At 54.9% G+C, this 25,164-nt stretch overlaps 8 protein-coding genes and 1 non-coding gene across 9 annotated transcripts; 5 read left to right on the top strand and 4 right to left on the bottom strand.

Annotated features, from left to right (window-relative positions):
• Positions 1-1,430: 1,430 nt before the first annotated feature.
• Positions 1,431-3,866, top strand: G647_08485 (uncharacterized protein; the record flags this gene model as incomplete). Its single annotated transcript, XM_008732795.1, has 1 exon — positions 1,431-3,866. One exon carries the CDS (start codon positions 1,431-1,433, stop codon positions 3,864-3,866), a length of 2,436 nt encoding a protein of 811 aa, XP_008731017.1.
• Positions 3,867-4,458: 592 nt separating this feature from the next.
• G647_08484 (uncharacterized protein) lies at positions 4,459-5,331 on the bottom strand (the record flags this gene model as incomplete). Its single annotated transcript, XM_008732794.1, has 1 exon — positions 4,459-5,331. The coding sequence occupies one exon, from the start codon at positions 5,329-5,331 to the stop codon at positions 4,459-4,461; it is 873 nt and encodes a 290-aa protein (XP_008731016.1).
• A 2,172-nt stretch (positions 5,332-7,503) lies between these two features.
• Positions 7,504-7,632, bottom strand: G647_08483. Its single transcript has one exon. It is a non-coding gene; the product is annotated as a tRNA-Ser (tRNA).
• A 687-nt stretch (positions 7,633-8,319) lies between these two features.
• Positions 8,320-8,865, top strand: G647_08482 (uncharacterized protein; the record flags this gene model as incomplete). Its single annotated transcript, XM_008732793.1, has 2 exons — positions 8,320-8,604; positions 8,755-8,865. 2 exons carry the CDS (start codon positions 8,320-8,322, stop codon positions 8,863-8,865), a joined length of 396 nt encoding a protein of 131 aa, XP_008731015.1.
• Positions 8,866-9,127: 262 nt separating this feature from the next.
• On the bottom strand, positions 9,128-10,809 carry G647_08481 (uncharacterized protein; the record flags this gene model as incomplete). The annotated part of the gene is made up of 4 exons (XM_008732792.1): positions 9,128-9,616; positions 9,670-9,907; positions 9,960-10,457; positions 10,508-10,809. 4 exons carry the CDS (start codon positions 10,807-10,809, stop codon positions 9,128-9,130), a joined length of 1,527 nt encoding a protein of 508 aa, XP_008731014.1.
• Positions 10,810-11,427: 618 nt separating this feature from the next.
• G647_08480 (uncharacterized protein) lies at positions 11,428-13,730 on the top strand (the record flags this gene model as incomplete). Its single annotated transcript, XM_008732791.1, has 3 exons — positions 11,428-11,469; positions 11,520-13,299; positions 13,342-13,730. The coding sequence occupies 3 exons, from the start codon at positions 11,428-11,430 to the stop codon at positions 13,728-13,730; spliced, it is 2,211 nt and encodes a 736-aa protein (XP_008731013.1).
• Positions 13,731-14,600: 870 nt separating this feature from the next.
• Positions 14,601-15,695, top strand: G647_08479 (uncharacterized protein; the record flags this gene model as incomplete). The annotated part of the gene is made up of 3 exons (XM_008732790.1): positions 14,601-14,766; positions 14,845-15,031; positions 15,176-15,695. The coding sequence occupies 3 exons, from the start codon at positions 14,601-14,603 to the stop codon at positions 15,693-15,695; spliced, it is 873 nt and encodes a 290-aa protein (XP_008731012.1).
• Positions 15,696-20,812: 5,117 nt separating this feature from the next.
• On the top strand, positions 20,813-21,891 carry G647_08478 (uncharacterized protein; the record flags this gene model as incomplete). Its single annotated transcript, XM_008732789.1, has 2 exons — positions 20,813-21,216; positions 21,282-21,891. The coding sequence occupies 2 exons, from the start codon at positions 20,813-20,815 to the stop codon at positions 21,889-21,891; spliced, it is 1,014 nt and encodes a 337-aa protein (XP_008731011.1).
• Positions 21,892-23,634: 1,743 nt separating this feature from the next.
• On the bottom strand, positions 23,635-24,461 carry G647_08477 (uncharacterized protein; the record flags this gene model as incomplete). The annotated part of the gene is made up of 2 exons (XM_008732788.1): positions 23,635-24,102; positions 24,192-24,461. The coding sequence occupies 2 exons, from the start codon at positions 24,459-24,461 to the stop codon at positions 23,635-23,637; spliced, it is 738 nt and encodes a 245-aa protein (XP_008731010.1).
• Positions 24,462-25,164: the final 703 nt, after the last annotated feature.

Here is a 25,164-nt window from a genome sequence, read left to right as displayed (position 1 = left end):
CAGTGCATGGACCAAACCATCGACGAAGCCGAATACTCATGCTTCAGCCGACGGTAGATTCGCCCAGTTTCTGGCGTCAGGTCGCAGCAGGTTCGAATGTCAGTTAAGCGAAAACACGGCCCTGACAGAGGGGCTGCCCTTTGTCCCTTCCTGTCTCCCCCTTGCAGCCGGGGAAGCTTCCTCCAGGCCGTGCAGGGTGGGAAGGTGGCCATGGACCGCTTTTTCGATTTCAGCCAAAGGTCCGACACCGCGCACGGTTATCCAGTATCGTACTGTACCGTGGTATTTAGGCGAGATGTTCCCAGGATCGAGCGTGACCGGCCGATTTCAGCATCCAAGGTCAGATTCCCAACCACCAGCGTGCAGGATCGCAGGAGGCTAGCAGTTGAGATTTCCGCCTCATGAATGTGGATCACCCTGGAGAAAATCCGACCCTCGCAGGAAGTCAAATCAAGCGAGCTAGTCGACACTGGCTAATCTAGCGCAATCGGTGGACTGCTGGCTCAACCGAGGGGAGTGTGGAGACCGGGGTGTTGCTCATAAGGGGGTAGCCACCATGGGTGATCCAGGGAGCCAGTACGTAACGACCTCGTACCCAGCGCGGACCCAGGACGGAGCTCTGAGTACTGGGTAGGAGTGAGGGATGCCGCCGAACCATTCGTTGTTTGGATGTCCCTCTCACCGTCCACTGTCGCGACTCACATCATCAGGAGCTGCGTCTGTGAGCTGAACCAGCGTTTGGCTTCCACAGCGATTTCAGCGTAGCCTTGTTCTCGAGTCAAGGCATCGCTTGGGCTTCCAACACGCTTTCGAGTGATAGACCCCGGGCGATCTAGTGCGTCACGGCCCTTCTCCCCCTGCGCCGATCAATCTGATATCAAATTCGGGTTTGAGGGGATTAAACTCGATGCGTCTAGCACATGACTTGAACCAGACGCAGCACCGGTACTAGCGCGAAGACTAGTCCATCTTAGGACTAGATCACCCTAAACCGTGCTGAGGCTAGCGCCGACATAACCCGCATACGCATCCCACACGCAAGTCGATTCCACCAATTCGATGCAAAGCTGAACTATTTTCCTTACACCTTGGCACGCATCCTCGTATCGGTCCTGAATGGCAGAGCTCGGAAGTGTCAGTGGGCTTCAGATGGGCCTATTGCGCACTCTCACCTCGCCGAATTTAGCTTTATCGAGCACGGCTAACCCAACGTGACCGGGAGCTGAACTGCTCCCGACTTTCGCCTCCACCACCGTTCGACACGGTTCAGACCGTTGCTTCGCTGCTCTGATCCTGCAGTCGATTCTACTAGGAGATCTTGGCAGCCTGCGATGGACGGGAGCGAAGAATATAACACTGAAGGTGTCCGATAGCATGACCGATGCTGACAGACAGCACAGATCTTCCTCGCCTTTCTTCACACTCCAGACATGCAGACAATCCCAGAATTCACGGGGCCCCAATTCCCCTTCTCCACAGATCCTTACGCGGCCAAGGCCTATGCTGATGTGCACTATACCCTCAACCTCGACCGTGACATGCCGCCAGCCCTGATCGCCTTTCCAAGGCATGAAAAGGACGTCCGCACCGCCATCAGGTACGCAAGGCAAAACGGATACCGCATCTCAGTCTTCACCGGCGGCCACTATTACGATGGTGGCGTCCACGCCCCAACAGCCCCAGACGTCCAGCTCAACCTCACCCTGACGTACGCGGGCCCGAAACATATTGGTCTCACGACAGTAGAGCAATGGGTCCCATACAGAACCAAGAATCAGCTCTGGGTCGGTGTCAGCCAGAGTATCGGAGATATCAACCGAATTCTTCGTGAAGACGGCCGCTTCCTGCCTCACGGACAATGCTCTGATGTACAACTCGTCGGTCATGGCCAGAGAGGCGGAGGGGGCCAACTCGGGCGGAGCTTTGGCCTGCTGGGAGATCGCATCCGGGCCATCAGAATACTCAACCACACCGGTGAAAGTGAAATGATCACCACGTGCGACCCGAAGGCCCACGCCATCCTCGGAGGCGTTGCGGGATCCTTTGGGGTCGTCACGCACTATTCGTTCCAAGCCTTTGCCGACGAAGACTTCGACTTCCCTGACACAAACTCCCGGCCGCACGGCTTCAAAGGAGTCTGGCGATACAATCAGCCTGCGCTGAAACTGCTTCTGAACGAGGTGGCTACCATGGCCGACGACTCATCCTTGCCGCCGAACTTTGACCTTTCCGTCAACGTGTTCAGCGCCTCGTTCCCTATGCTGCGGCTGATACCAAAACTGAAGGACAACCCTCACAATCCCATCGAGAGCACAACCGGCGAACAGCCCGGTCACACGAACAGCACGTGGCCCGCTTGCATCGTCGTGTTCGCGCAGTGGGTTCCTATGAGCCGGGAGGATAAGTATACTGCCCAGGTCGATGCATGGTTCCAGAGATTCCGTGACCTTACCACTGTCAAGAACTGCTGCATCCACACTGAGGAACTCGTCCAACCCATGTCGACGATGACGGGCGAATGGCTCTTTCGCGGATCTCGCGAGTTCGACTTACCATACATCAGGCGCATGTACTTGACCAAATCGAGGGCGATGGCGCAGAGCGGATGGGTCGAGACAACCGCCCTCCAGATCGACCGCATCTTGGACACGTCGCGTGCTTCAAGCCTATCGCAGAGCTGTTACCTCGCCGCCAAGATCCAATGCCTTGGTGGGAATCTCACGCAACCTTCCGACGCCCAATTTAGAGGTGAATCCTGCGAGAAGAGAGACTGGACCGTCAGCCAAACGCTGGATTGCTTCCACCCAGCCGACGAGCGAGGTGAAGCCACCGCCAACGAGTGGCAGTCTTGGAATGACTTGGTTTTTTGTACCTTGGGCCATGCCTTGCGTGGGCTCGAAAAGCGAGTGGTCTGGACCTTGTCCACTGATTGGCAAATGGATAAGACCTGGTCTTACTACCGCCAAGTCGTCCAGACCAAGTACGATGAGCACGTCACGAGGAAGCACCAGACCAAGTACAAGCCTGAGAAGCGGGCCAAGCAGCGGGCCAAGGGGCAGACCAAGCTGCCTGCTATATATCCGAAGCAAATCACGAACTCGGAGCAGGCCGAGCACCAAGACCAAGTTACGTCCCCACACCAAGCTATGAACCAGGGGTCGGCTATGTCTCAGGACGCTACCTTGTTGTCAGACCAGCCTACGTTGCAAAAGCGACCCGCGCTGCCGAAACAGCCCACATTGCAAAAGCGGCCTAGGTTGCCTAAGCAGCCCGCACGGCGAGGACGGCCTGCAATGCAGGGACAACCTACATCCCAGGAACAGCCCAAGCTTCATGAGGAGGCCATTTACCCGGAGCAGCTCGTCTTCAAAAAGCCCGCCCTAAATCCGGAACAGGCTATGATTTCAGAGCCCGCCATACTCCAGGAAGCCGCCATGTTCCAGCAGTTTGCCACGTTCCAGGACCCTGCCATGTTCCAGGACTACCCCATATTCCAGGACTCCGCCATGCCTCGGGAGTTCTCCATGTACCAACAGCCCGTCACGTCCCACGACTGCGACATGTCCCAGGAGCTCACCTTGGCTCAAGAATACACCATGAAACCGGACCTCATCCAGGACCTCACCGCGAGCCAGACGCTCACCATGTCCCAGGAGCCCATCATGAATCAACAGCACACAATATTCCCAGAGCTTGCCATAAATACATGGCCCTCCATGAGTTCCCAGCTGTCCAACTACCAGAAGCAAATGGATGGCTACTACAAGGACTGCTGGGGCGTTGTGCCCGACCCGTACAGCTATTACACTGCATGGCAGCACCCGCAAAACCAGCCGTGGTGCGCGATGATGGCGACCGAGAGCTGACGCGAGACGTCTTCTCCGTAGATGGCGACTTTTGAGCACGGTATCATGGTGAAATGTACAATCAAGAATAGGTGCGGCGCAACGGCGCTTTTCGTCATTCATTTTGCGATCATATCACCTTGCTTAGCCTGAGCCGCTGCCAGTCTGTCGCTTACGGAGTAGGCTTTACTGCCAAGTACCGTCTCTACATACAGAGCAGAGGGTAAGGCTGACATTACTTTGGCCTTTCTACATCTCGTACGTGCTCGCACAACGATGAGCGGCACGGCCTCCCCTAGAAGCATCCTCTTGCCTGCTTGCCCGCCATCTTGCTTGCAGAATAAAACGTGTCCTTCTCATGACCGCGTCTCGTTGCCACTGCCGGAGTCTGACGTTCTCTCCTTGGACAACTGACGCGGGCTGCCAAGTTGACGCCCAGCCTGACTGCCTGCCTGGCTGTGCGTGTGGTTACTGATTCAAATCCCATCCATTGCACCGATTGTTTTTCACCTCTTCGGTCGAGATGGGGTGAAAGGCAGCATCCACACGGCCGTCAACCCATTCCAGCCCCATCAACCCCCAGTCAGTCAGGGAAATTCCTCGGAAAGCTCATTCAATTGAGATAGCTCTTGAACCAGGTCACGGCGTGCGCCACGGCGTCATGATAATTTTGCATATTATCCTGCTTGGCCTTGACGCAAAACCCGTGGCTGGCGCCCTTGTACACGCGGAACTCGAAGACGTACCCGTTCTCGCCATCGCCCTTGCTCGCCACGCTGTCGCGCAGCTGGGCCTCCGCCTGGGCTGCCACCTCGGCGTTGAACTGGAAATCCAGCTCCGCCACGGCGCTCGCGTACGGCGTCTTATACTTTCGAATGCAGTCCGCCACGAGCGTCGGTTCCTTCACGATATACGACGGATGGCCGTTGAACTGGGCGTCGATCAGCCGTGCACTCCCCGGCGCGCCATCCACACTCTCCGCGCACAGCTTGGTGCTCGGCCACGCGCCCCAGCAGAAGCCACACACGCCGAGCTTGCCCCCCTCGGGCAGCTCGGCGCGCACGTCGCGCGCAAACTTCAGCATGGCCGTGTAGTTGTTCCGCGGATGGCCCCAGATCACGAAGGGAATGAGGTGCGGCAGTACCGTCACGAGCGTGTACGCCTTGCCCAGCACCGAAGTGACGGTCGTGGGGTGGGTGGTGAGGTACTCCACGCCCTTCATGACGTACTCGGGCAGGCCACCGTTGAAGACCACGTCCGGGAAGAGCACGCGGCAGCCCGTCGCGGCTGCGTACTTGTCTGCGAGGATCATGTTGTTGGGCACGTTCATCGCGAAGGCGTCGGGAAAGTAGATGATGGTCGACTGCGAGCGCGTCGAATCGCTGCCGCCGGCGACGTACGTTTTGATGCCGTGCACGGTTTCGATCGTGCCTGTTGGGGTGGCGTGCGTGTGCACCGCGCCGCGGAAGCAGTCGGGGCAGGACATGGTGGTGGTGGTGTTGGTGGTGGTAGTAGTATTTAGCGTCAGGATTACGTACCACTGTACAGGGCCTACGACTTTGGTTTCAGCCTTGGCTTCGACAGAAGGATGGTAGAGGACGGATGTGGTTGTACTTGGAGTTGGAGTTGGACTTGATGCTGGAGGGATATGATTATATTTTCTGACACAGTATGCAACGAGAAACTACACCATCACGCCATCCCTTTGTCCTTGGGTGCCCCGTATATCTTTGCGGATACGGTTACGATGCATCTCGCGGAGGGACGTGGTTGATCGGACCGGATCGTCCATTCGGCCGATAGAAGTGAGTATGCGTTGGGCGTAGTGTGCAGGTGTGTGTGTCTGTCCCTGCGGAGTACTCCGTACAGGGCACGCATACTAACGACCGGGCCGGTACCGGGCACGTTTGTGTCTGATTGGGATTAGCTTGGCTGGCTCAATACCGTCACATATCCCCGCTAACCCCTGGTATGCCGGGTCAACGATGGACCATCGCGTGGTTGTCAAGCCGTTTGCATGCCGTGGCTTGCCTGCCGCACCTGGTCAACGCGGTTACGGAGCAGTAGAGAGCCAAGGAAAGAGCAGCACATGGTTCGAAAACTGATAGGCTATCCTTGGTAGTAGCCATCGAAAAGCGTGATGCTCAGCTGCGTACTTCGTCCGCCGTCCGCGCAGGGCATGTCGAAGCCCTTTCTCCTTGCTCCATGTCCGTGAGGAATCGTGAGAAATCGGGGCTGATAGATGGACGGAGTCTCCAAGCGCACATAAGTAACTTTCAGTACCCTTCCGACGAAACTGACGGCGATGGTACAACTTCTTGGTCGTCCCCAAGCGGAGAAACCTGTCAGTCCGTCAGTCCGTCACATCGATCATTACATTATCCTACCATGACTTCAAAAGACATTTAGCATGGCATAGACGAGTTGAAGTTGCTCAGCTGTGACTGTCATTCTGGGACTTAAGCCAATAGTTTTCTGTTTCGGCCGCATCAGCCAGTCCTTGTCTTTTCCGGGGTCGATGACAATGACGCACGCCTGGAATGAGGTTCGGGCAATATACATGCTGAGCCAAGGCTATCGGAAGTCGATATTGGCCTCGTCGGTCGCCGGCATCAAAGGGGCTCTCGGCCGCCTTGGAAGAAGCTCGAGTGTCTGGCCCAGTGATGATGGTGACTGGAAGTCTACAGTCTACGGCTCTGAAGATGGGTCATGGTCGCTGCTCACCATGACACGAAGCGACTACATCACTAGTATATATCGATGGGCGGGGGCAGTAGCTGGGGAAGCTTCAGCAGCGCCTCTGGAGGTCGGAGCTCGGCAAGAGGAGGGACGCGTGCTGAAAGCGACGGCCGGAGGACTGTCTATGGTCGCCCATATAGAGTAAATTTTTTCATGTTGTAGCATGTCGACCTTGTTGATGGCCGTGCGACACTGGTGAAGCCGACGTCCAAATCACCGCTGATGCCTAGGTACACAGTACTGTAAGTTGAAGAGCGCACAGAGGCCTCAAAAACACAGCTTCGCCTCCCCTCCCCGGCCTCGCTGGCTCATTCAGCGATTACGCGGACGTCCTTAAGCCGTGTACCGTAATTGACCTGCCTCCGCTACTGTATCCATTCGACGAGTATCCGCCATGCAAATTGACGAGCATCTACTTACCCTTCACCGGCACCATGAGTGGACTGTTCCGGTACCGCATCTCCCGGATGAATCGAATTCAGCCGAAGAACGATAGGCTCCTTTATCCACCTCTCACTACGGTTTATACATGGCCTGGAGCAGCACAGACATCACGTGCGAACGAAGGTCTTCACCAGAGTCATGGAGACAATGCCACCCACAGCCTGATCTGATTCCATCTAAAGCAAGGACTAAGACATGTGGGACAGAACGCAGCAGAACAGGTACTATGTCTTTGTCTTGTTCAATCAACATAGCCGACGGGACAGCGCCGCGAAGCAAACTGTGCAGTGCAACACGTTATGTGTGTACCTAGATGTGCACGGAGTATTCATTCGTTCATCAGACTGCGCATACTTACGTACGCCCAGTGCGCACCGAGGCTTTTGCGAAAAGGGTGGTAGCCATGATGTTCTAACGGTGCTCCCGCACTGGTATGCGCACACAGGACATTTCCCAGAAAGCAAAAAAAGAAGAATGAACCCAGCCTGATTTGAACAGACAACCTTTCGATCTGGAGTCGAACGCTATGAATTTAATTAGCTCTATGTTGAGGTAACGTTGTTAACTTCAATTCGCCATACCGCTACCGTTGCGCCATGGGTCCTGCCATCTTAATTGATTCTACCATCAAGGTACAATTTGAACCAATTACTGTTGGGTTCAATATATATTTATAAATCACTATCTGAAGCCTTAGTGGCCTACAGAATTACTAAGCACAGCGCCTAATGGACCGAACACCGACGGCTTCTCCATACGAGGACTTCCGTACGTACGGAGCATCTATAGTGCTCAACCTGTCAGTTCTCACGTCGCAATTGCCCAATCTGGGGCATTCGCGCGATTCTGGTTCGTGTGCACGGATCGATCCCTGAAAGCACCACCAAGGAACGAAGGGACAACTTTGTAGGAGATAGGGCCGGGTTCGGACGCCATCGAGCCATCACAGCATGGTACGTACGTGCTCCCCCTCAGAACAGAATTTCCAGCACAGCTCAGGTCTCGCCAACGGACTAGATTGTAGTCTCTGTCCCTTTGATCTTGTCCGTCTGTCTGTGCTCTACTCTGCTCTGCTCTGACTGAGTTACTCGCCCAGCCTCACGCCGAACATTCCAACTTCGCCAAACCCGGCGAGGAGACCACCAAACCCGCGGCCTACCAACGGGCCCTCGCCAGCCTGGCATCCCTGTGCGAGGGGCAGCGGAACTGGGTGTGTAACCTCGCCAACGCGGCCTCCCTGCTCTGGCATCTGCACCACTCGTTGCCGCCGCCGCGGGAGCGGGAATCTACGATGACTCCTCAGTCGGGAAGTGGCGTCAACTGGGCGGGGTTCTACGTCCTGGACCCGTCTGCGCCCGACAGGCAGCTGATCTTGGGCCCCTTTATGGGCAAGGTCGCTTGTCAGACGATCGCGCTGGGAAAGGGTGTCTGTGGCACGGCGGCGGTGGGCAGAGACGGCAGTGGTCGGGGGGAGACGTTGCTTGTGAGAGACGTGGATGCCTTCCCTGGGCATATTGCTTGCGACGGCGAGAGTCGGAGTGAAATTGTGGTGCCGATAAGAAATGCGAATGGCAAGGTGAGTCAAGTATTGAGCGACCAGCGGCTTGGTTTCGTCATGTTTGGCTGTTTCCGTGGCTGCTGTTTTGCGGTTTGTACACCGCTAGGGTTGCCGTTGTTCGCTACAATCATGGGTCCATCGAAGTTGACGTCGTGATATCTGTTGTAGGTCGTCGGCGTGATTGATATCGACTGTGCGGAACTCGACGGCTTCGACGAGGAAGATCAAGAGGGATTGGAAGCAATAGCAGATTTACTGGGACAGGCCTGTGACTGGTAGTGGTGGAGGAAGAGGTGAGGCAAGCTCACTTTTCAACGGGGGTTTTCTCCCTTGTTGGCTCTGATTCCATCCCCTGTCATTCTGTCGTGCCATTTGTTTTGGGTATCTCAAATCCTCGCTGGAAATGCTATCTATGACCTCCCATGGACCAATTGTCCTTGCATCTAGCGCCAGGCTGCTTCAATCCTGCTTCGTGATTGTGCTGTGCTGATATCTCGTTGAGACATCTCATCCGCTTACACAATGCGAGGTCTTCACCCTTTCACATCTGCATGTTTGCGCCTTCCTTAAAATTTGAACCCGCCCTGGAACTCTTGATGATTCGAGAGACCTGCTCCTCCAGCTCATCCCAGTCATCAGTTGTGACCTTCGTCATTGTGGTGTTGAAGTATTTCTGGATTTCCATCAACTTCTCCCAGTCCTGCCGATTGCTGATAAAGGTGACGGCAACACCGACACGTCCGAATCGACCGGTCCGTCCAATACGGTGAAGATAGGTCTGAGGATCCGCGACGTATTTGCCACCGCCAATGAATTTGTCGGGAACATCGTAGTTGACGACCATGGACACTGACTGGACGTCGATACCTCGAGCAAGAACGTTGGTGGTGATCAGGACTTTGGCGTGGCCCATGCGGAATGAGTCGATAATGAGATCGCGCTGTGTTCCTTCGTAGCCACCGGTCAATGACGCGACCTTGTGGCCCTCGGCTGACATGCGTTGTTCGATGTTGAGTGCCGTTTCTCGAGTCTACGCAATGATTAGCGGGCCGAAAAATCCCTTTCCAATGAACGGCTTCGTACCTTGACAAAGATGATGGACGAACCGATCGTCATCAAACCATAGAACTTGACCAGGACGTCGTACTTGGCTTGGTCACTGTCGCAGTCAAGGTAGATCTGTTTGATGCCTTCGACAGTCAAGTCCTTGTGTTGGAGAGTCATTTGATTGGCATTAGGTGCGAATGTCTGAGCATACAGGACGACGTTGTCTGGGAAAGTGGCGGAGAAGAGAACAATCTGGACGCCTTTGGGCAGCAGTCTGGAAGGTCATTAGTGGGAAGTTCACACCTGCACAGATGCTCAGAACGTACGCCTTGACACGGATGCATTGGTCGCCGAGACCTTGTTGATCGAGCATGTTGTCGGCTTCGTCCAGAACCAGAATCTTGAGTTGTCGGACGTCCATGACTCGCTTGCGAATCATGTCCATGACCGTGCCAGGCGTTCCAACGATTACTGCCGCTTCAATTTTACGGGAGCGTGCAGCTGCATCTTGAGGAACGGCGGCTTCAACCTTGAGACCTTCAATGAACGCGCCCATAACCCTCACCACGCCCACAATCTGACGAGCCAGTTCTCTACTTGGAGCCAGAACCAAACCTTGCGGCGTCTTGCGCATAGCTTCGCTGCTGAGGTCCAGACGATGTAGGATGTTCAGCACGAAGGCAGCGGTCTTACCAGTTCCAGACTGTGATTGACCGATGAGATTCTGGGGAGGGTTCATCAGGAGGAGGGGAAGCGTTCTCTCTTGGACTTTGGAGGGCTTTCGGAAGTTCATGTTGGTGACGCCCTTGAGGATGTCGTCGCTCCTGTAACCAGTCAGCATCCTGTTGTGCTGCACACGCTCAACCCAACTCACAAGCCCAATTGCTCGAATGAAGTGGCCGAGTACAGAGGGTTGTTGGGATCTGCCTGCATGTCCGCCAACTTGACCTCGACCTCGAAATCCGGCTCTTGCAACGTAGACCCTCCAAAGGGCTCTGTGGCTCCGTCAAGTTGTCCATTGTCCGCCGGCGCTGTTTCTGGCTGCTTGCCATTTGTATCGATGGCGGTGGGAGGGTTCTCAGTGGCGGGGGACGCGACCTCATCTGCCCACGAGGTGGACTCGGGTTTTGTCACGCGGTCTGCCAGAGATCCGCCACCGGAGGGTGTTTCTGACATGATTGTTGAGGAACTGAGTTCGGATTTAGTGGTGATTTGTTTGAGAAGTGGTGCGAGTGGCTTGGACGGCGCAAGTGCGGAAGTGAGGTGGAAGTGAAACAAAGAGAGACCCGTGGCTGGCTAAAAATACAACAAAAATGCCCTTGATCTGTTAGTTGGAATCTCTTCGAGTCTGTGCTCTACCTCAATTCCAGTCAGGCTGAAACAAGACTGTGAAAGGCACGGCCGATATAATCAGGCGGCTGCCATGAAACTCGAACAGCCAGCTCAAAAATTCACCACCACACGTCGGTGCGGGCGCGATGCGGGGTGATGCCGAACCCTTGTTAGTGTCTTTAGGCGGATGGTGCCTGGACCAAACGCTTTGGGGACGCCCATACAACGGCAACTCTGCCCCGTGCCTCTACGAATGCTCCGATGAGCCGCCGACATGGTGCCTGAGGCTGTGGTTTGATTGCATGGGCTTCCCCGCCAATTACTGTACTGTGCCATGCCTCAGATGCAGCGTCCCCTTCACGTCGCACTGCTACTAAGTCAGAAATAAATCGGAGGATTGCCGCGTCGACGTCCGGGTCGTTGAATGATGCTGCTCAAACAGACTGATCCTCTACAATCACGATGGCTCAGCTTGCGACTGTCAGCTTTGGCGCCGAACTCAAGGTTGGTTTGGAGCGCCCGGCGTCCGCACAATTATACTGACGCTGCTGCAGGACGGCTACAAACCGGTCGACAACTGGGTGAGCCTGGGCATCAGCTGGCTCACCGAGATCCAGGAATTCTACCAAGAACGCGCGGCCATCGAGAAGGAATACAGCCAGAAGTTGACTGCGTTGGCAAAGAAATACTACGACAAGAAATCCAAGAAGTCCAGCAACCTGAGTGTCGGCGACAATCCCGCCCTCACGCCGGGGTCTCTCGAGGCAGCCTCGCTGACGACGTGGACTACTCAGCTCACGACGCTCGAAGCCCGCGCAAATGAACATGCCAAACTCTCACAAGACCTGACGAGTCAGGTTGCCACTCCGCTCGAATACAATGCGAGGAAACTCGAGGAGCTGCGGAAAAGTCATGCCGACTACAATGCTAAACTGGTCAGGGAGAGGGACTCGTCGTATGCAGACCTCAAGAAGCTGAAGCAGAAGTATGATTCTGTCTGTCAAGAGGTCGAAAACCGGAGAAAGAAGGCCGAATCCTCCATGGACAAAAGCAAGGCGCAGAGCACGTACAACCAGCAATTGATGGAAATGAACAATGTCAAGAACACCTATTTGATCGGCATCAACGTTGCCAACAAGATGAAAGAATGCTACTACCACGAGTACATACCGGAACTGCTGGACTCACTCCAGGACCTCAACGAGACTCGTGTCTCCAAATTGAACTCGATATGGCTGGTCGCCGCAACCCTGGAGACGAACACGCTGAAACGGAGCGTGGAGCACATGACGCGCCTCTCGACAGAAATACCCCGGAACAATCCGAGCCTTGACAGCAACATGTTTGTCCGCCACAACGCTGTACAGTGGCAGGAACCGTCAGACATGGTCTTCGAGCCGTCTCCAGTCTGGTTGGATCAAGATCATATGATGACGGATGACATGTCGAAAGTATTTCTGCGTAATATACTCCAGCAGAGCAAGCCGCTCATCAACTCGCTCAAGGCAGATGCCGCTCAGAAACGACGGGAACTGGAAAGCGTCAAGCAGCTCCGCCGGAACATCCGAGAAGGTAAAGACAAACGTGATGAAGTCGCCTGCGTCGTTCAACAATTTATTGTCCAGGAAGACCTGCATGCCATTGAGAGGAAACGACTGACGGCAGAAGTGGAGACGTCGACCATCACTTCAGTCGTGGGCGATCTCAGCATGTATGGCAAGAGCCATGCCTTCAGATCCGAGACGTTCAAGATCCCGACGAACTGTGACCTCTGTGGCGATCGCATATGGGGTTTGAGTGCAAAGGGCTTCATATGTACCGATTGCGGTTTCACGTGCCATAGCAAGTGTCAGATGAGAGTCCCGGCAGACTGTCCGGGGGAGCAGACGAAGGAGGAAAAGAAAAAGTTGAAGGCCGAACGTCAAGCAGCGGCCATGGCCGCTGTCGCAGCTCCTCCGCCTGCCCAGAACGGCGCTACCGGCCCTCCACCTTTGACGAGACAAGACACGATGAATAGTCTGTCATCTGGGTATGCCGCGAGTGCTACAAGGTCATTGTCGGGTGGAGTTCCAAGGATAGCCACCATGGATGAGCAGGTGGCCAGCTCTCCCTTAACGCAAGCAACGTCGAATCCTGTTTCAGGAGGTGGCGCCCCAAGGCGGAACCGAATTGTTGCTCCGCCTCCATCGGCCTATGTCAGTGCAGCCGTCCCGGACGTGTCTTCGAACGGAAGTGCTCAACCGAGAGGTAAGATGCTGTATTCCTATGAAGCAAGGGACGAGGGTGAATTGTCACTGTCGGAAGGCACAGAGGTGAAGATACTGGAACCTGATGGTAAGTGAGCTCGACCGCCCATCGACTCGAACTGACAAGCAGCAGACGGCGGCTGGACAAAAGTTCAAGCTGGACTGGGCAAAGAAGGCGTGGTGCCTACCGCTTATTTGGAGGAGCTGCCCACTCCTGCAAGCACACCGGCGCACGAGCGACCACCGTCATTGTACTCGAACTCCAGCGCCTCGTTGGCCTCGTCGAACGTGGCAACCAAGAAAAAGCAAGGCCCGGCCGTGGCACCCAAACGTGGAGCGAAGAAAGTCAAATACGTCGAGGCACTGTACTCTTACACAGCCCAGAGTGAGGCCGAGTTCGACATGACCGAAGGCGAGAAGTTCATCCTCATCAGCATGGGCACGGGTGACGGGTGGGCGGACGTGGAAAAGAACGGTGAGACAAGGAGTGTCCCTGCGAACTACATCCAAGAGGTATAGATTTGGCTGTCTGGAATGGTCTGGCCATGGCATCAACTGTTTTGCAAGCGCGACTATGAGCATCATCAGAGCATTGAAGCGATTATCCGCAAGCTGTCTCTTTCGGTTCAGCCCACTGCGCCGTGCACTGGAGGGGACTTTCAGCCCTATCGACAATCACGGGTGCGGCTTAACGCGAGCCGCGATCTCAAAGATGGCGGAGGGGATACGAGAGATTCGTCCAGCCCCCAGTCGGCTTCGCTTGTGGTGTTAGGTGATTGGGCAAGGCCAACACAGCCCGAAAGTTGTCTTCAAAACTCCCCTTTTACTTTCCACATCTCTTTTCAGCTCGACCGTTTTGGTTGCTCAAGTTTTACTCTATTGGACGAAGCGGGCAAATATTCCATTACTCGTTGGTGCCAAGAACGTGTGGTTGGCGAAGAACACGAGCTCAAGGCATTCTCGCCGCCTTGGACCAACCACGCTGGCACTGGGCTCGCCTGTATCCAGCGCTCCGGTGCATCTAATCGAGAAGCTTTGAACGTCCAAGCTTGGCCCTTGCTTTGCACTCGCTCGCTAACGTCCAAGCTCCAGGCGGCCGAAGCAGATATGGACTTTTGGCCAACGCCCACCGCCGTTGTGCATGTTCCCTATCTGGCTTGACGGTTTCTGGAATACCGCATTCTGGCCACGCAAGCCCGCAAGCGTCGAAGTCTATCTATTCCAGGCTCGAGAGCCAGGGCCAAAGATGAAGATAAGTCTGCCTCTGGCCCCGGTTCTCTAGGTGAGACGAGACTCGCACACATATTGCCGTCGTAGACTGTTGCTCTTTAGTTTGAAGCCTCGCAATCCGGCCCAAGCAAGAGCAACATTTGACACCTGTTCGTGAAGATGGCAGACAATGTTGCTGCCGTTACCAGAATTGCAAGAGTTACCGCAAAGACCATCCCAGTCAGCCCTATCACTGCGGCTCCGTCATTAACGCACCAGCGCGAACTGCTCAGGAGAGACGAGACAGTCAGTGAAGACACCTGCGGCTGGGTAAATGGTGATCTGAGTGAGTGAATCATCCATCCAATCTCTCATGACTCCAACAGACTCAATTGACTGACTTGTGTCCCTCCCCTCTCCGCAGACACTCCTCTCGTCTGCAATTATCCCTACTATCAACCCTGTCTATGGTCCCCCGAGCTTCACGCAGTCGGGTGCTGCGGCGGCGCGGCCACCACGGACTGCGCCTGGGTGACATCCTGCGTCCCTTACTCGATGGTGGACAACGGTTGTGACTCGGCATGCCAGGCGAATTACCTGAACACGGTGTGGTAAGCCGATCTTCGTTCGTCCGTGCCGTTCCCGCTGCTCTGCCTCGCTTCGGGTTTGTGGGAGCAAAATGAGTGCCCACGTCGCGAGAACTCCTCCGGCTGAACTGACTGACTGACTGATTGACTGACTGATCTGCACACCAGCAACGAGGCTTATCCGCTGTGTGCGACAGCCACGTTCGGCGGGCCAGAAGGCTACACGTACCTTTCCTGCACGGACACGCCCGGGCCCACTGACACGATGATGGTGACCTACTACGGTGGCAACGCGACCTCCATCGCCGGCCTCCCGCGGTACTTCTCCGACTATTGGTTCGGCAGCGGCACTGCCACGGACACGTCCACCTCGGCGACCGGCACATCGACGTCCACGAGCGACGCCGACTTGAACGATACCTTGTCCTGGTTCTCGGCACACAGGACCGTCATCATCGGCGCGATTGCCGGCTTCTGCGGGCTAGTGCTCCTGCTCCTGGTGGGCTGCTGTATCCTTAGGAGGAAGCGGGCGAGTCGAGGCGTTTACAGGCCTGCGAGCCAGGCCGTGCCGGTATATACGATGCAGGCGCCCGTCCAGGAGCAGTATCCCATGATGCAGTATCGGGGGTATGGCTCTGAGTATCAGGGATCTGATTACGGGAGGGTATACGTCGGCCCGAACAAGTGATCGGAGTTGGTCTGTCAATCGATGACGGAGGGTACATGTCGAGGACAGAGGTACGAGAGGGTACATGTTGAGGCGGACAAAGTGAGACGCTTTGGTCCCTCAAATGGGCTACTATACCTTGAACTTCTGGGGCCCCGGAACACTACCGTCTTCCGCTATGTCGTCGAAAGTGCCCCGCCTCGTCGTCGGAGTTTACCTCAGCCTCGTGTAACCGTGGGGATAGGGCCCGTTGCCTTTTGTGTAACCATCGGATCTTCCATGCATTAATTAGTCCACAGATCTTCAAGCCACTTCGATCAAGTGTGCAGCGTCGCTTCCATTATTCTGACTTGCCCTTCGACAGCCGTTCAGAGTGAGGGTTGCCCCGACATCAAGGCCAGCGCCAACGTATTACGGTGTCTGGCGAGATGGCTACCTGCGTTTGCGTACGGACAGACATACCGGTACGAACCGTGACGAATAGAAGGCGCAAACTAACTGAGATCCCTCGAGAACATCATTCAGTAGACAAGCAGGCGAGCGACTCAACGCGTCTCAACGCAGCTCAAGCAGCTCAGGGCAGCTCAACACAGCTCAAGGCAACTCGACGCAGCCAATATATAACTCAACGCACCTTGACGTGATTCAACTCAACTTACTTACACGTCTATAATCAAAAGGCGACCATGCACAGCTTTGGCAGGGGGCAGAACCAAAGGCCAACATACTGTACTCGCACGGAGTACTGTCCTATCCTATCCTATCCTATCCTCTCCTCTCCTCTCCTCTCCTCTCCTATCCCACCCTATCCTGCCCAGTCCTGTACTGCACACTAAGTTACCCAGGTACCTGGGTACCTATGTACGTGATATTGTCTCGCTCCCGCGCGCGTTGCAGGTTTTCCTTTTGCCTGTCGCGGCACATGTGTATGTGATTTGGCCAGTAGGGAGAGGAGAAGGGCGAATTCATGCCACGGGTTGTCTGCGTGCTGCCCCGGGACGGAGTACAGGATGTAAAGTGTACACATACTTACATACTTACATACTTACATACTTACATGGTTAGGATAAGGGACGACGTGAGGCAGACTTGTCGGCTGGAAAGTGTGCCAATGGCGCCGTCAATGTCGTTGTCTCTGCTGTCCCGCGACTTACCCAGCCTTCCTACCATACCTAGTTACACCGCATTCAGGCGGGAGAGGCTTGTTTCAGCCAGAGAGCCAGCCAGCAAGCCAGCCAGCCAGCCAGCCAGCCAGCCAGCCAGCCAGACAGCCAGACAGCCAGACAGCCAGACAGCAAGTCAGTCACTTCCGAACGATTCTCGAACCAATCATTTGTTCGTTTCTTTATATTCGCTGCCTAAAGATACCGTATGCACGATACTGTTCACTGCACACTGCACACTGCACACTGCATGTAGCCCGCCATGATCGTTTAGGCTTTACGGGGCAGAAGCACGAGCGGGAAGCACTTCTGCACATACTACAGTACACAGTATGTACAGTGTTCTGTGTATGCCGCTGATTAGTTAGTTACCGTATATACTGCAGTGTAGCGGGACAACTGCACACCCACCTAACACGCCACTATTAACTAGTCAGCGATATTCACTTCATGGTCCGGCACGGGGTAGGTATGTATTTAGGTATGTATTTAGGTATGTATTTAGGTATGTATTTAGGTATGTATTTAGGTATGTAGTACTCCGTACTCCGTACTTCAACCTCACAACCTCACAGCCAAGACTCTCGACAATCGTCCAGGGGCGAAGAAAGTCTTGGACCCGGAGATGGATTCCGTTGTTCTGTCTCTTACTCATTCTCTAACTTGCCGATCTCTTCCCCGAGTTGTCCTCGTCCTCGTACTCGTACACGGGGGAATGAGAAAGTTTGACGACGATCGGTGAGAATCTGCCACGTACCCAATGCCACCACCACAAGTACGCCGTCCACGGACGGACGGATTATCTGCCTTGCAACGCCTTGATCAAATGTGGCATGCATGCATGCACGGCGTGGCTGACTTTTGTGGGAGAAAAACTCAAAATTGCTCGTGACTGGCCCCCGTCACGGGCCGTACAATTATGTATACGATCGGGAAAATTGGAAGATCGGCCCAGGGACAGCAAAGACCGACAGCGCTGATCCTCAGGTCGAGATCCTCGTGTATGCACCGACAGACGGGGCACACAGGGGGCACTAACCTTGCAGAGATCGCCTTCAATTGGTATCATGTGGTGCTCGTGGCAGATTGATTGACAGCCAGACAGACGGACAGATATGCATCTTCGGTAATCCATGACAAATCTGCACGAGGATTAGAAAGGTCCGACCGTGTACATACTCTCGTAACAGCCCCCTGAAGCCCTGCGATACGTCGCGGAGGCCGGAAGGAAAGATGTTCAGATCGACGGGATGTTCGAAGTGTCGAATCGTTTTGTAGCTGAGACCGGAACCCTTTGAGATCACGACTAGGTACCATCATCGACAATACGAGAGACAGCTGGGATTAGGAAGCACTAGGCTGAGATGTCGTCTCAGGTGTCCGATCCGAGAAGGCTAGCTTTTGGAAGTTCAGCTCGAGATCTCGAGAAGTGGAAGGCTAAAACCATTGACGCTACTGGTGTACATAGGTTGCGCTTTGTATATACCGGGCCTCGTGGGGCGGCTCCAGAATTCCTCAGCTTGATGCTACCAGTTTGCAGAGCGACTGAAGAGCGAGACCGCTGCCATGAATAGTATTTGCTCTGCGCGTGCCGCCGATCAATGGACGGCTGGGAATGAAGCCAATGGCATTTCAAGATTGCGGAGCAATGGTGCAGGCATACGGAAGGATGTTCCTTGAACTCCAGGCTGACAACCTTGATCTTGTGGAAGGCTGCGGGCTTGGGGCGTCTGTGACGACAGGGCCATCTGATGGCTCAAGAAGCGGAACCGAAAAGGTGGGCATGCATATCCAAGCCACTGATCCTGAACGCATCACCAAGATCTGGAAAGCACCGCCAGATTACAAGGGCGAAGTTAACATCCGGGCTGGCCAACAATGCTGTTTCCTTCAATGTGCTTGGCTGTTGGAACGAAGCTGAGGGATCGCCTCCTGAACTTGCTTGAGGCTCTCAAAGCCCAAGGCGACCAGAGGTTCCGACCACGAGCTGAAGCATGTCCTCCGGACCATTGAACCGGGCGCAAGAGCTTGCGCTACCATCTTCCCGCCCAAGTACAATATCGCAAGGTATGGGGCGATCGATATACTTTGTCCACTGCCAGCATGCCACGGGCTAGCAGGCCATCAGAAGTATTCCACCAATCGAATGAGGCTAAAGGGATAGGGGACCTGACCGTGAATTCGTTGGCTCCCGCGCATGCATGCTCACCGGACCGACCAGGATGACCTTTTGAGAGTGCCAATTCTTCTGCAGCACAGAGGAGGAAGTCTAAACAAGGATTGATACCAACGAGAGGCAGACTGCACCTAGCGGAGTCTGGGTCGGAGGATGGACTCACACTTGACGATCTGGCGTCCCAAGAATTTGGAACCGATAGCCGATCGAAGGAATAAAGTTAACTCAGCAGGCGCAGGCCTTCCGACCTTAATCCGGAGGATTTACGCCTTGGGAGTGAGGGTCGAACTTTGACGATCGGGTGCCACGCCTTTGAACGGAGATCCAATACGAAGCCGAACTTCAAAAGGGGTCGCGCCCAAGGTTGCTCAAACTTCGTGCGGACTTTGCGTCCGACTTGCCTTGCGTTTCCTTGTTTGTCATTTTGGGTGCTCGCAGTTCTGGGGACCAGCTTGTCACTATGGCGATCTCGAGGCAAGGGTGAGCCGGCAAGGGCGAACTGATGTTTGTTCCGACCAGAATACCGGAGGTGTGTCGTTGCTGCGACTCTCCCGTGCGTGACCCATGCGTCTCGCCAGATGCCCACCAGCCATCTGCAGCTAGGCCGGCACAGGTTTGAGATCAATGAGTATAGTTCGGTGAGAGCTGCAGAGGGCAATGGCGAGGGGTGGGGAATTAAGTGCGATCGAGAGGGCACTTGCTTCGGTATCACACGCGGGAAGATATTAGCGCCATGTGATGGAAATAGCTGAGTTCAATGGGCATGATGAATCATGACAAATGACCCTTGGATAAGAAACGGAGTCTCTGATCCAGCTGATCCAAAAGGTGCCAACTTCCAAATTCTCCGGGGATGGCATCTTGCCACTAGGCGAGTTGCAGCAGAGAAGGGCCAGGTGACATGGAATGTGGCGGCTGTCAAGAACCAGCAATGCCCCGAACAGACCAGAGGGAGCCTTGTGAGACCACGAACGGCCAGACAAGACCAAGCCTGATCCAGCCGCCGCGGCAGGACAAGCGGGTGGAGGTGGGTAAGAGATTGGGAGATCGGGGGGAAAGGAGATCAGAACCTTGGACGCGATTGTCGCTCCCTTACTTCGGATACGGAGCCTGCGATCCGAAATTCCAAGACGCTCGCTCGGATGCGAAGGGGGAGCAGCGCCTGTCCTGAGGGTTCGACCGTCTTCTCGTAGGAGGTCGCACGAGTATCCTGTCTGTTGTTTCCCTGTCGCAGGCTCAAGTCCGGTGGTACGGATACACAGCCCTTGTCCTGGCCAAGTGAATTTTCACCGCCGACTCGATCACAAATTGAAAGCGAAAAACGTGGGGTTCAGCAGGCGGAATAGTGGGTGGGTCTGGCAATCGGCTTGTTATTGGCTCGCGACTGACCCACCTGTACTTTCCGAGGCCTAAAGGGTCTGGAGGCGAATCAAGCGGAGCCGCGCGTGGTGGAGTCGGTGATTGACTGACGCCACTGGTGCGACGGAAGATCTCACAAGCCCGGAATAATGCATGATTGGCTGAGGTGCGGGGCGATCAGACCCTCCCTGCAGCGGTGCCTGCATTAACGAAGGGCTAACATGGCATATGAATACACAGTCGAGTACCACTGAGCATGGGCAGACCAACACCAACCCCGGTATGTGTTGCCAGTGCCAATAGTCCCAAGCGTCACCACGACGGCCTGAGTTTTGCGGCACTCCCTCGACGCCCGCTCAGCTAGATCATAAGTCCTGCAGAAGGACACGAAGATCTCTGTCTTGTTGCATCCAAGCCCCAAAGTGCAGTCGAGCTTGAAGATGGCTGACGACGGACTTCCACCATGTCGACTTGATCCTGCCGTCGAGGCTCGATTGGATCCCGTATACCTGGAGTACTACAACACGCATCTCGCACACAGGAAACCGGTCTGGCACTGCACCGTCACCGAGGCTCGAAACCAGGAAGGCCCTCCGCAAACGCACAGCCAACCGCTCCCCGTCGGCAAGATCCTCGAATTCTCGATCCCTCGAAGGGAGAGTCCTGGTCCAGAGGTCCACACTGTCTGCCTAGTTCCGCCCGGGGACGCACCCCCCAATGGCTGGCCCGTTGCGGTCTACTACCATGGCGGAGGCTGGGTCTTTGGGCAGGCCGATACTGAAATGACCATCTGCAGCAACATGTGTGTCCGGTCTCGCGCGGTGGTAATTTCGACCAACTATCGGTGAGCTGCTTTGCCACGTCCTCCTTGTTTGGTTGGAGCTTTGCTGACTGGGGCTCGTGGTATAGGCTCGCGCCTGAGGACCCTTTCCCTGCTGCCATCGATGACGCATGGGAGGCGTATTTATGGACGGTATCAGAAGCACAGAGGCCGCTCAATTTGGACTTGAGTAAAGTGGCGATCGTAGGCACCTCGGCCGGCGGGAACATCGCGGCCGTGACCGCTCAGAAGGCCGCATCGAGACCACAGCCTGGCGTGTCCCTAGTCTTGCAGGTCCTGGTCGTCCCTATAACCGACAACACAGCCACTCCCGAATCCAGTCCTTCCTGGAAAGAGTTCGAGTTCACGGCTCAGCTCCCTGCGGCGAAGATGCTCTGGTACCGGAGCTACTACCTGCCGAACTTGTCGGATTGGTCGTCTTGGAGTGCATCTCCTCTACTGGCCTCGGATGACGTTTTCAGGACGTTACCACCGGCGTATATTGTCGTCGGAGAACTGGACATACTGAAACACGATGGGGAGGAATATGCCAGGAGGCTAAGTGCCAATGGCGTCCCAGCCAAAGTGAACGTCGTGGCAAGAATGCCGCATCCCTTCCCGGCAATGGATGCGATCTTGGAGGCCGGCAGGACGGTCATCACCAATGTATGTGATGAGTTGCGTGCAGCATTCGTTTGATGAAGGAGTGGAATGGTGGATGGTGGCCGGCGGCATACTTTTGGCTTTTGTTCTCATGCTCTGATACCCTTCCCTGGTGGCTGGTTTGAAAGAGGTGCCTAAAGAAGTGCGGCTCAGCAATGAAGAAAAGAGTTGGGTCCAGGCCAATCATGTCTCTAACGAGCAAGTCGATGTACGATTATTGGAGTGTTCGGTACGGGTAGGAAAAGGGAGATTTGACCTGATAGAAGGCCAAATAACTGTGACTCTGTAGCTTTGAATGCTGGTCGGTGACGGGTCGACAAGCAAGCCATCAGTCCTGGTTTGTCCTCGCCGTTTAATAGTGACAGCCTTGCCCAAGTTTCCCAACTCTTTCCTTCCCAGGTTGATCATTGTTCAGATCGGCGTTGGTGATCGGCAAAGGTGCCGAATGCTCGTCCCCTCGAGGTTAGAAGAGCGGCTTCTCATAGTGGTTGATGCTGGTTGTCGAACGGGCTCTAAGTTCTGAGTCGATCGCCCACTGTGACCGAGTCGCCGGACCAGATCCGTCACTTCCTGGTACTGGCCTGCGATGCTGTAGTGGTGAATACCTGTAGGCAAGGGACAAGTTTCGTCAACCTCATAAGCCGGCCCATAGCCACACATGCACAGCACCAATTTGGATACGGCATCGATGCGCCCTGTTCGTTGCCGAGAACGTGCCCATGTTCACTCTCACTCTTCACAGTCTTCGTAATGGCTGCAGGAAATACCCCGCAGGGATTTGTGCTTGGACAGGTTTGGTGAAAGATCGGGTTCTCCTCCTGGGCGCAGGGGGAGGGGAGATCTGAGGGTCTCGAAGGAGACAGCGGTCTCCTTCTTCTTGTTGGAGCCTGGAGTTTGCTTCCTGTGAGCTATCAGCAGTTGCGGCTGCAGATGGAAGGATGGGAAGTATAGGATACAACACTTGATGTAGGTTTCTGCGCGGCAGCCGGCTTGCCCTTTTAACGGCATGTCCGATGGGAAGAAAAGCCCAATGGTGAGGTGTGAGGCATACCCGCCGGAAGAGAAGCCAGATGGTCAGGTATGAGACAGTGAAAGATTGGAACGAACCCTCGGCATGAGTGAGGTAAAGCCCATGAATGCCCCCCTCCCCTCCCGGTCCAAGTTCGCCAATAGGGACAGTAGAATCTCGCTCATTGTTCGGAAGACTTACATTTTAGCAACTCGTCAGCGACTCGGGCATTGAACAGTTCGACCAGGTTGCCTATAATCATGCTCCTCAACCTCATTCGTGTGCAGATATGACTTGCACGTCGACAAGGCGTAACATGCGACGCGGGAGAACGTTTTCTTCCAGTCCCTCGATTACCGCAAATACGAACGTATGGTGATCCCTTGTAAAGGTCTCCGTGGCTGCGACGTGCAATAAGAGGGTCTTTTCGGCAAGGTCAGTCGCTGGAAAGGTAGCAACGGTACAGAACGAGGTGTATGTGCTGATAGAGTTCGTCGAATTGCATGTCGTTACCCTCGACGACGAACCTCAAAAAGTGTGCGCAGTGGCAGGAACACCACGTGGATGGGATATTGCCCTGGCATCGACACCTTTCATTTGTGTCACCCTTCGAGATGTTCTTGCATTGCAACGGCTGCTCTTGTGTGTTTGATACACGTACACATTTGTGCCCGGTCCATGCCTGGATATCATGCCGTTACAGCACCCATGGTACGGCGGCCTCGCCACACCCGAGTGGCGCTTGTACGTTTGAGACTCGACGCGCACTCTCAATCATCGCTCTTCTTGACTCGCTTCACTTCGCCCTCCTTCTGCGTGAACTCCAAGAACTCTCTCTTCTTCTCGTCCATCTTCTGCTCGTCAAGGCCATCCTCCCACTTCACCAATACGTTCTCATCATCGTCAAGCAAGTCGCTCATATTGTCCAGTCCCTTCCACTTCACAAGACCATCGCCCTTGAAACCCTCTGCGACGCGCTGAGCATAGAACATATGGCAGGTTGGTCGAAAAGCTTCGCGGCCCTCAGGAGTGTTGATCTTCTTGATCAGTGGTGGGAAGAGCAGGATCATGTTACGGCCTTCGTCCATGATCGGGGAGCGGCAGTATGCACACGAAACCTTGCAGGGGAGGTGGTGGGTGGTCGATTTGGCGGTGGGGTCGTACCAGCCTAGTTCGTGGTGGCCGTTGGTGAAGTTGATGTCGGATTTGTGGAAGATGGCGGCCCACTGGAATGGGGCCTGTCGAGGATGTCAGCCTGATGGTCAGGGTACCACACACAATCGAAGGACCGGCTGGATGATATTCCCCACCGGGAAGGAATACTTACACCGTGTAATCTCTGACAAGTCGTGCAGTGGCAGTACTTCGCCGCCAACGGCTTCTCCCTGCTCAACTGATATGTGACTTTTCCACAATGGCACGCACCCTCCCACTTGACGGAGAACTTCTCATTTTTCTCGACGTCGTGGACAGCGTAGGGTTCGCGATGCTTCCACTCATCGATGTCACGATCGGTCCGAGAACCGGCCTGGTGCTGGTGAGAGTCTTCGTCATCTCCTGTTTGCTTCGACCGTTTGTGGTCTTGCTCTTTGCTCATTTTGGTGGTTGTGAAGGGATGCTTGGGATGAGAGGGAGAAAAGGAAGAAGGTCGGGAGGAAGTGAGGTGGTGATGACAGGAGAGAGATTTAGGCGAGATCGAGGCGTGGGCTCTCGCAGGTGTTTTCTGGAATGAAGGTGCAATCCGGTTGAGCTGTACTGTTGACAATCTTTGGGGTTGCAGCTGGCTACTAAGACGGAGAAATGTTCTGGAGTTCATGAGTTAACAGAAAGTAAACTGAGGCCAACGGCTGCTTCAGAGATATTGAAAGACGAACCTTCACCACAGGCACACGATCACTATCCATCACTTTCGTCTGCTACTGGCGCGCCGAACGAAGTTATTGCAGCGGATTAATGACCCGATGGAGCAACCTGGACGTCACCGCGATCAGCCCTTTGGTTGCGTCTTCATTCTGCGAGATGCGAGCTACTGTGTACGAGTACTCGCACGAGTAGTGTCGCTCCGGATGATCAGGGTGATGACAGCAGAGACCATGCCCTATCGAGGCGAGAATGATGCCCTCAGTCACTCCATGACAGCATTGACTGCAATCGCACTCTGCCACCTTCGACTTTCCCCAGGGCCGATTTGGATGACATCATAGACCGTGGCAGAGTGGTGCACCAATGAACGGCAGCGATTTGCGGCGTCTCCCGAAGGCTTCGCCCTAGCGTTGAGAATCACGTGGGCCTGAGCCTAC

Source organism: Cladophialophora carrionii, assembly GCF_000365165.1.
Source record: "Cladophialophora carrionii CBS 160.54 unplaced genomic scaffold supercont1.7, whole genome shotgun sequence".
Lineage (NCBI taxonomy): Eukaryota > Fungi > Ascomycota > Eurotiomycetes > Chaetothyriales > Herpotrichiellaceae > Cladophialophora > Cladophialophora carrionii.
The sequence above is the reverse complement of the archived record's forward strand: the minus strand, read 5'-3'. Positions and strand labels throughout refer to the sequence as shown.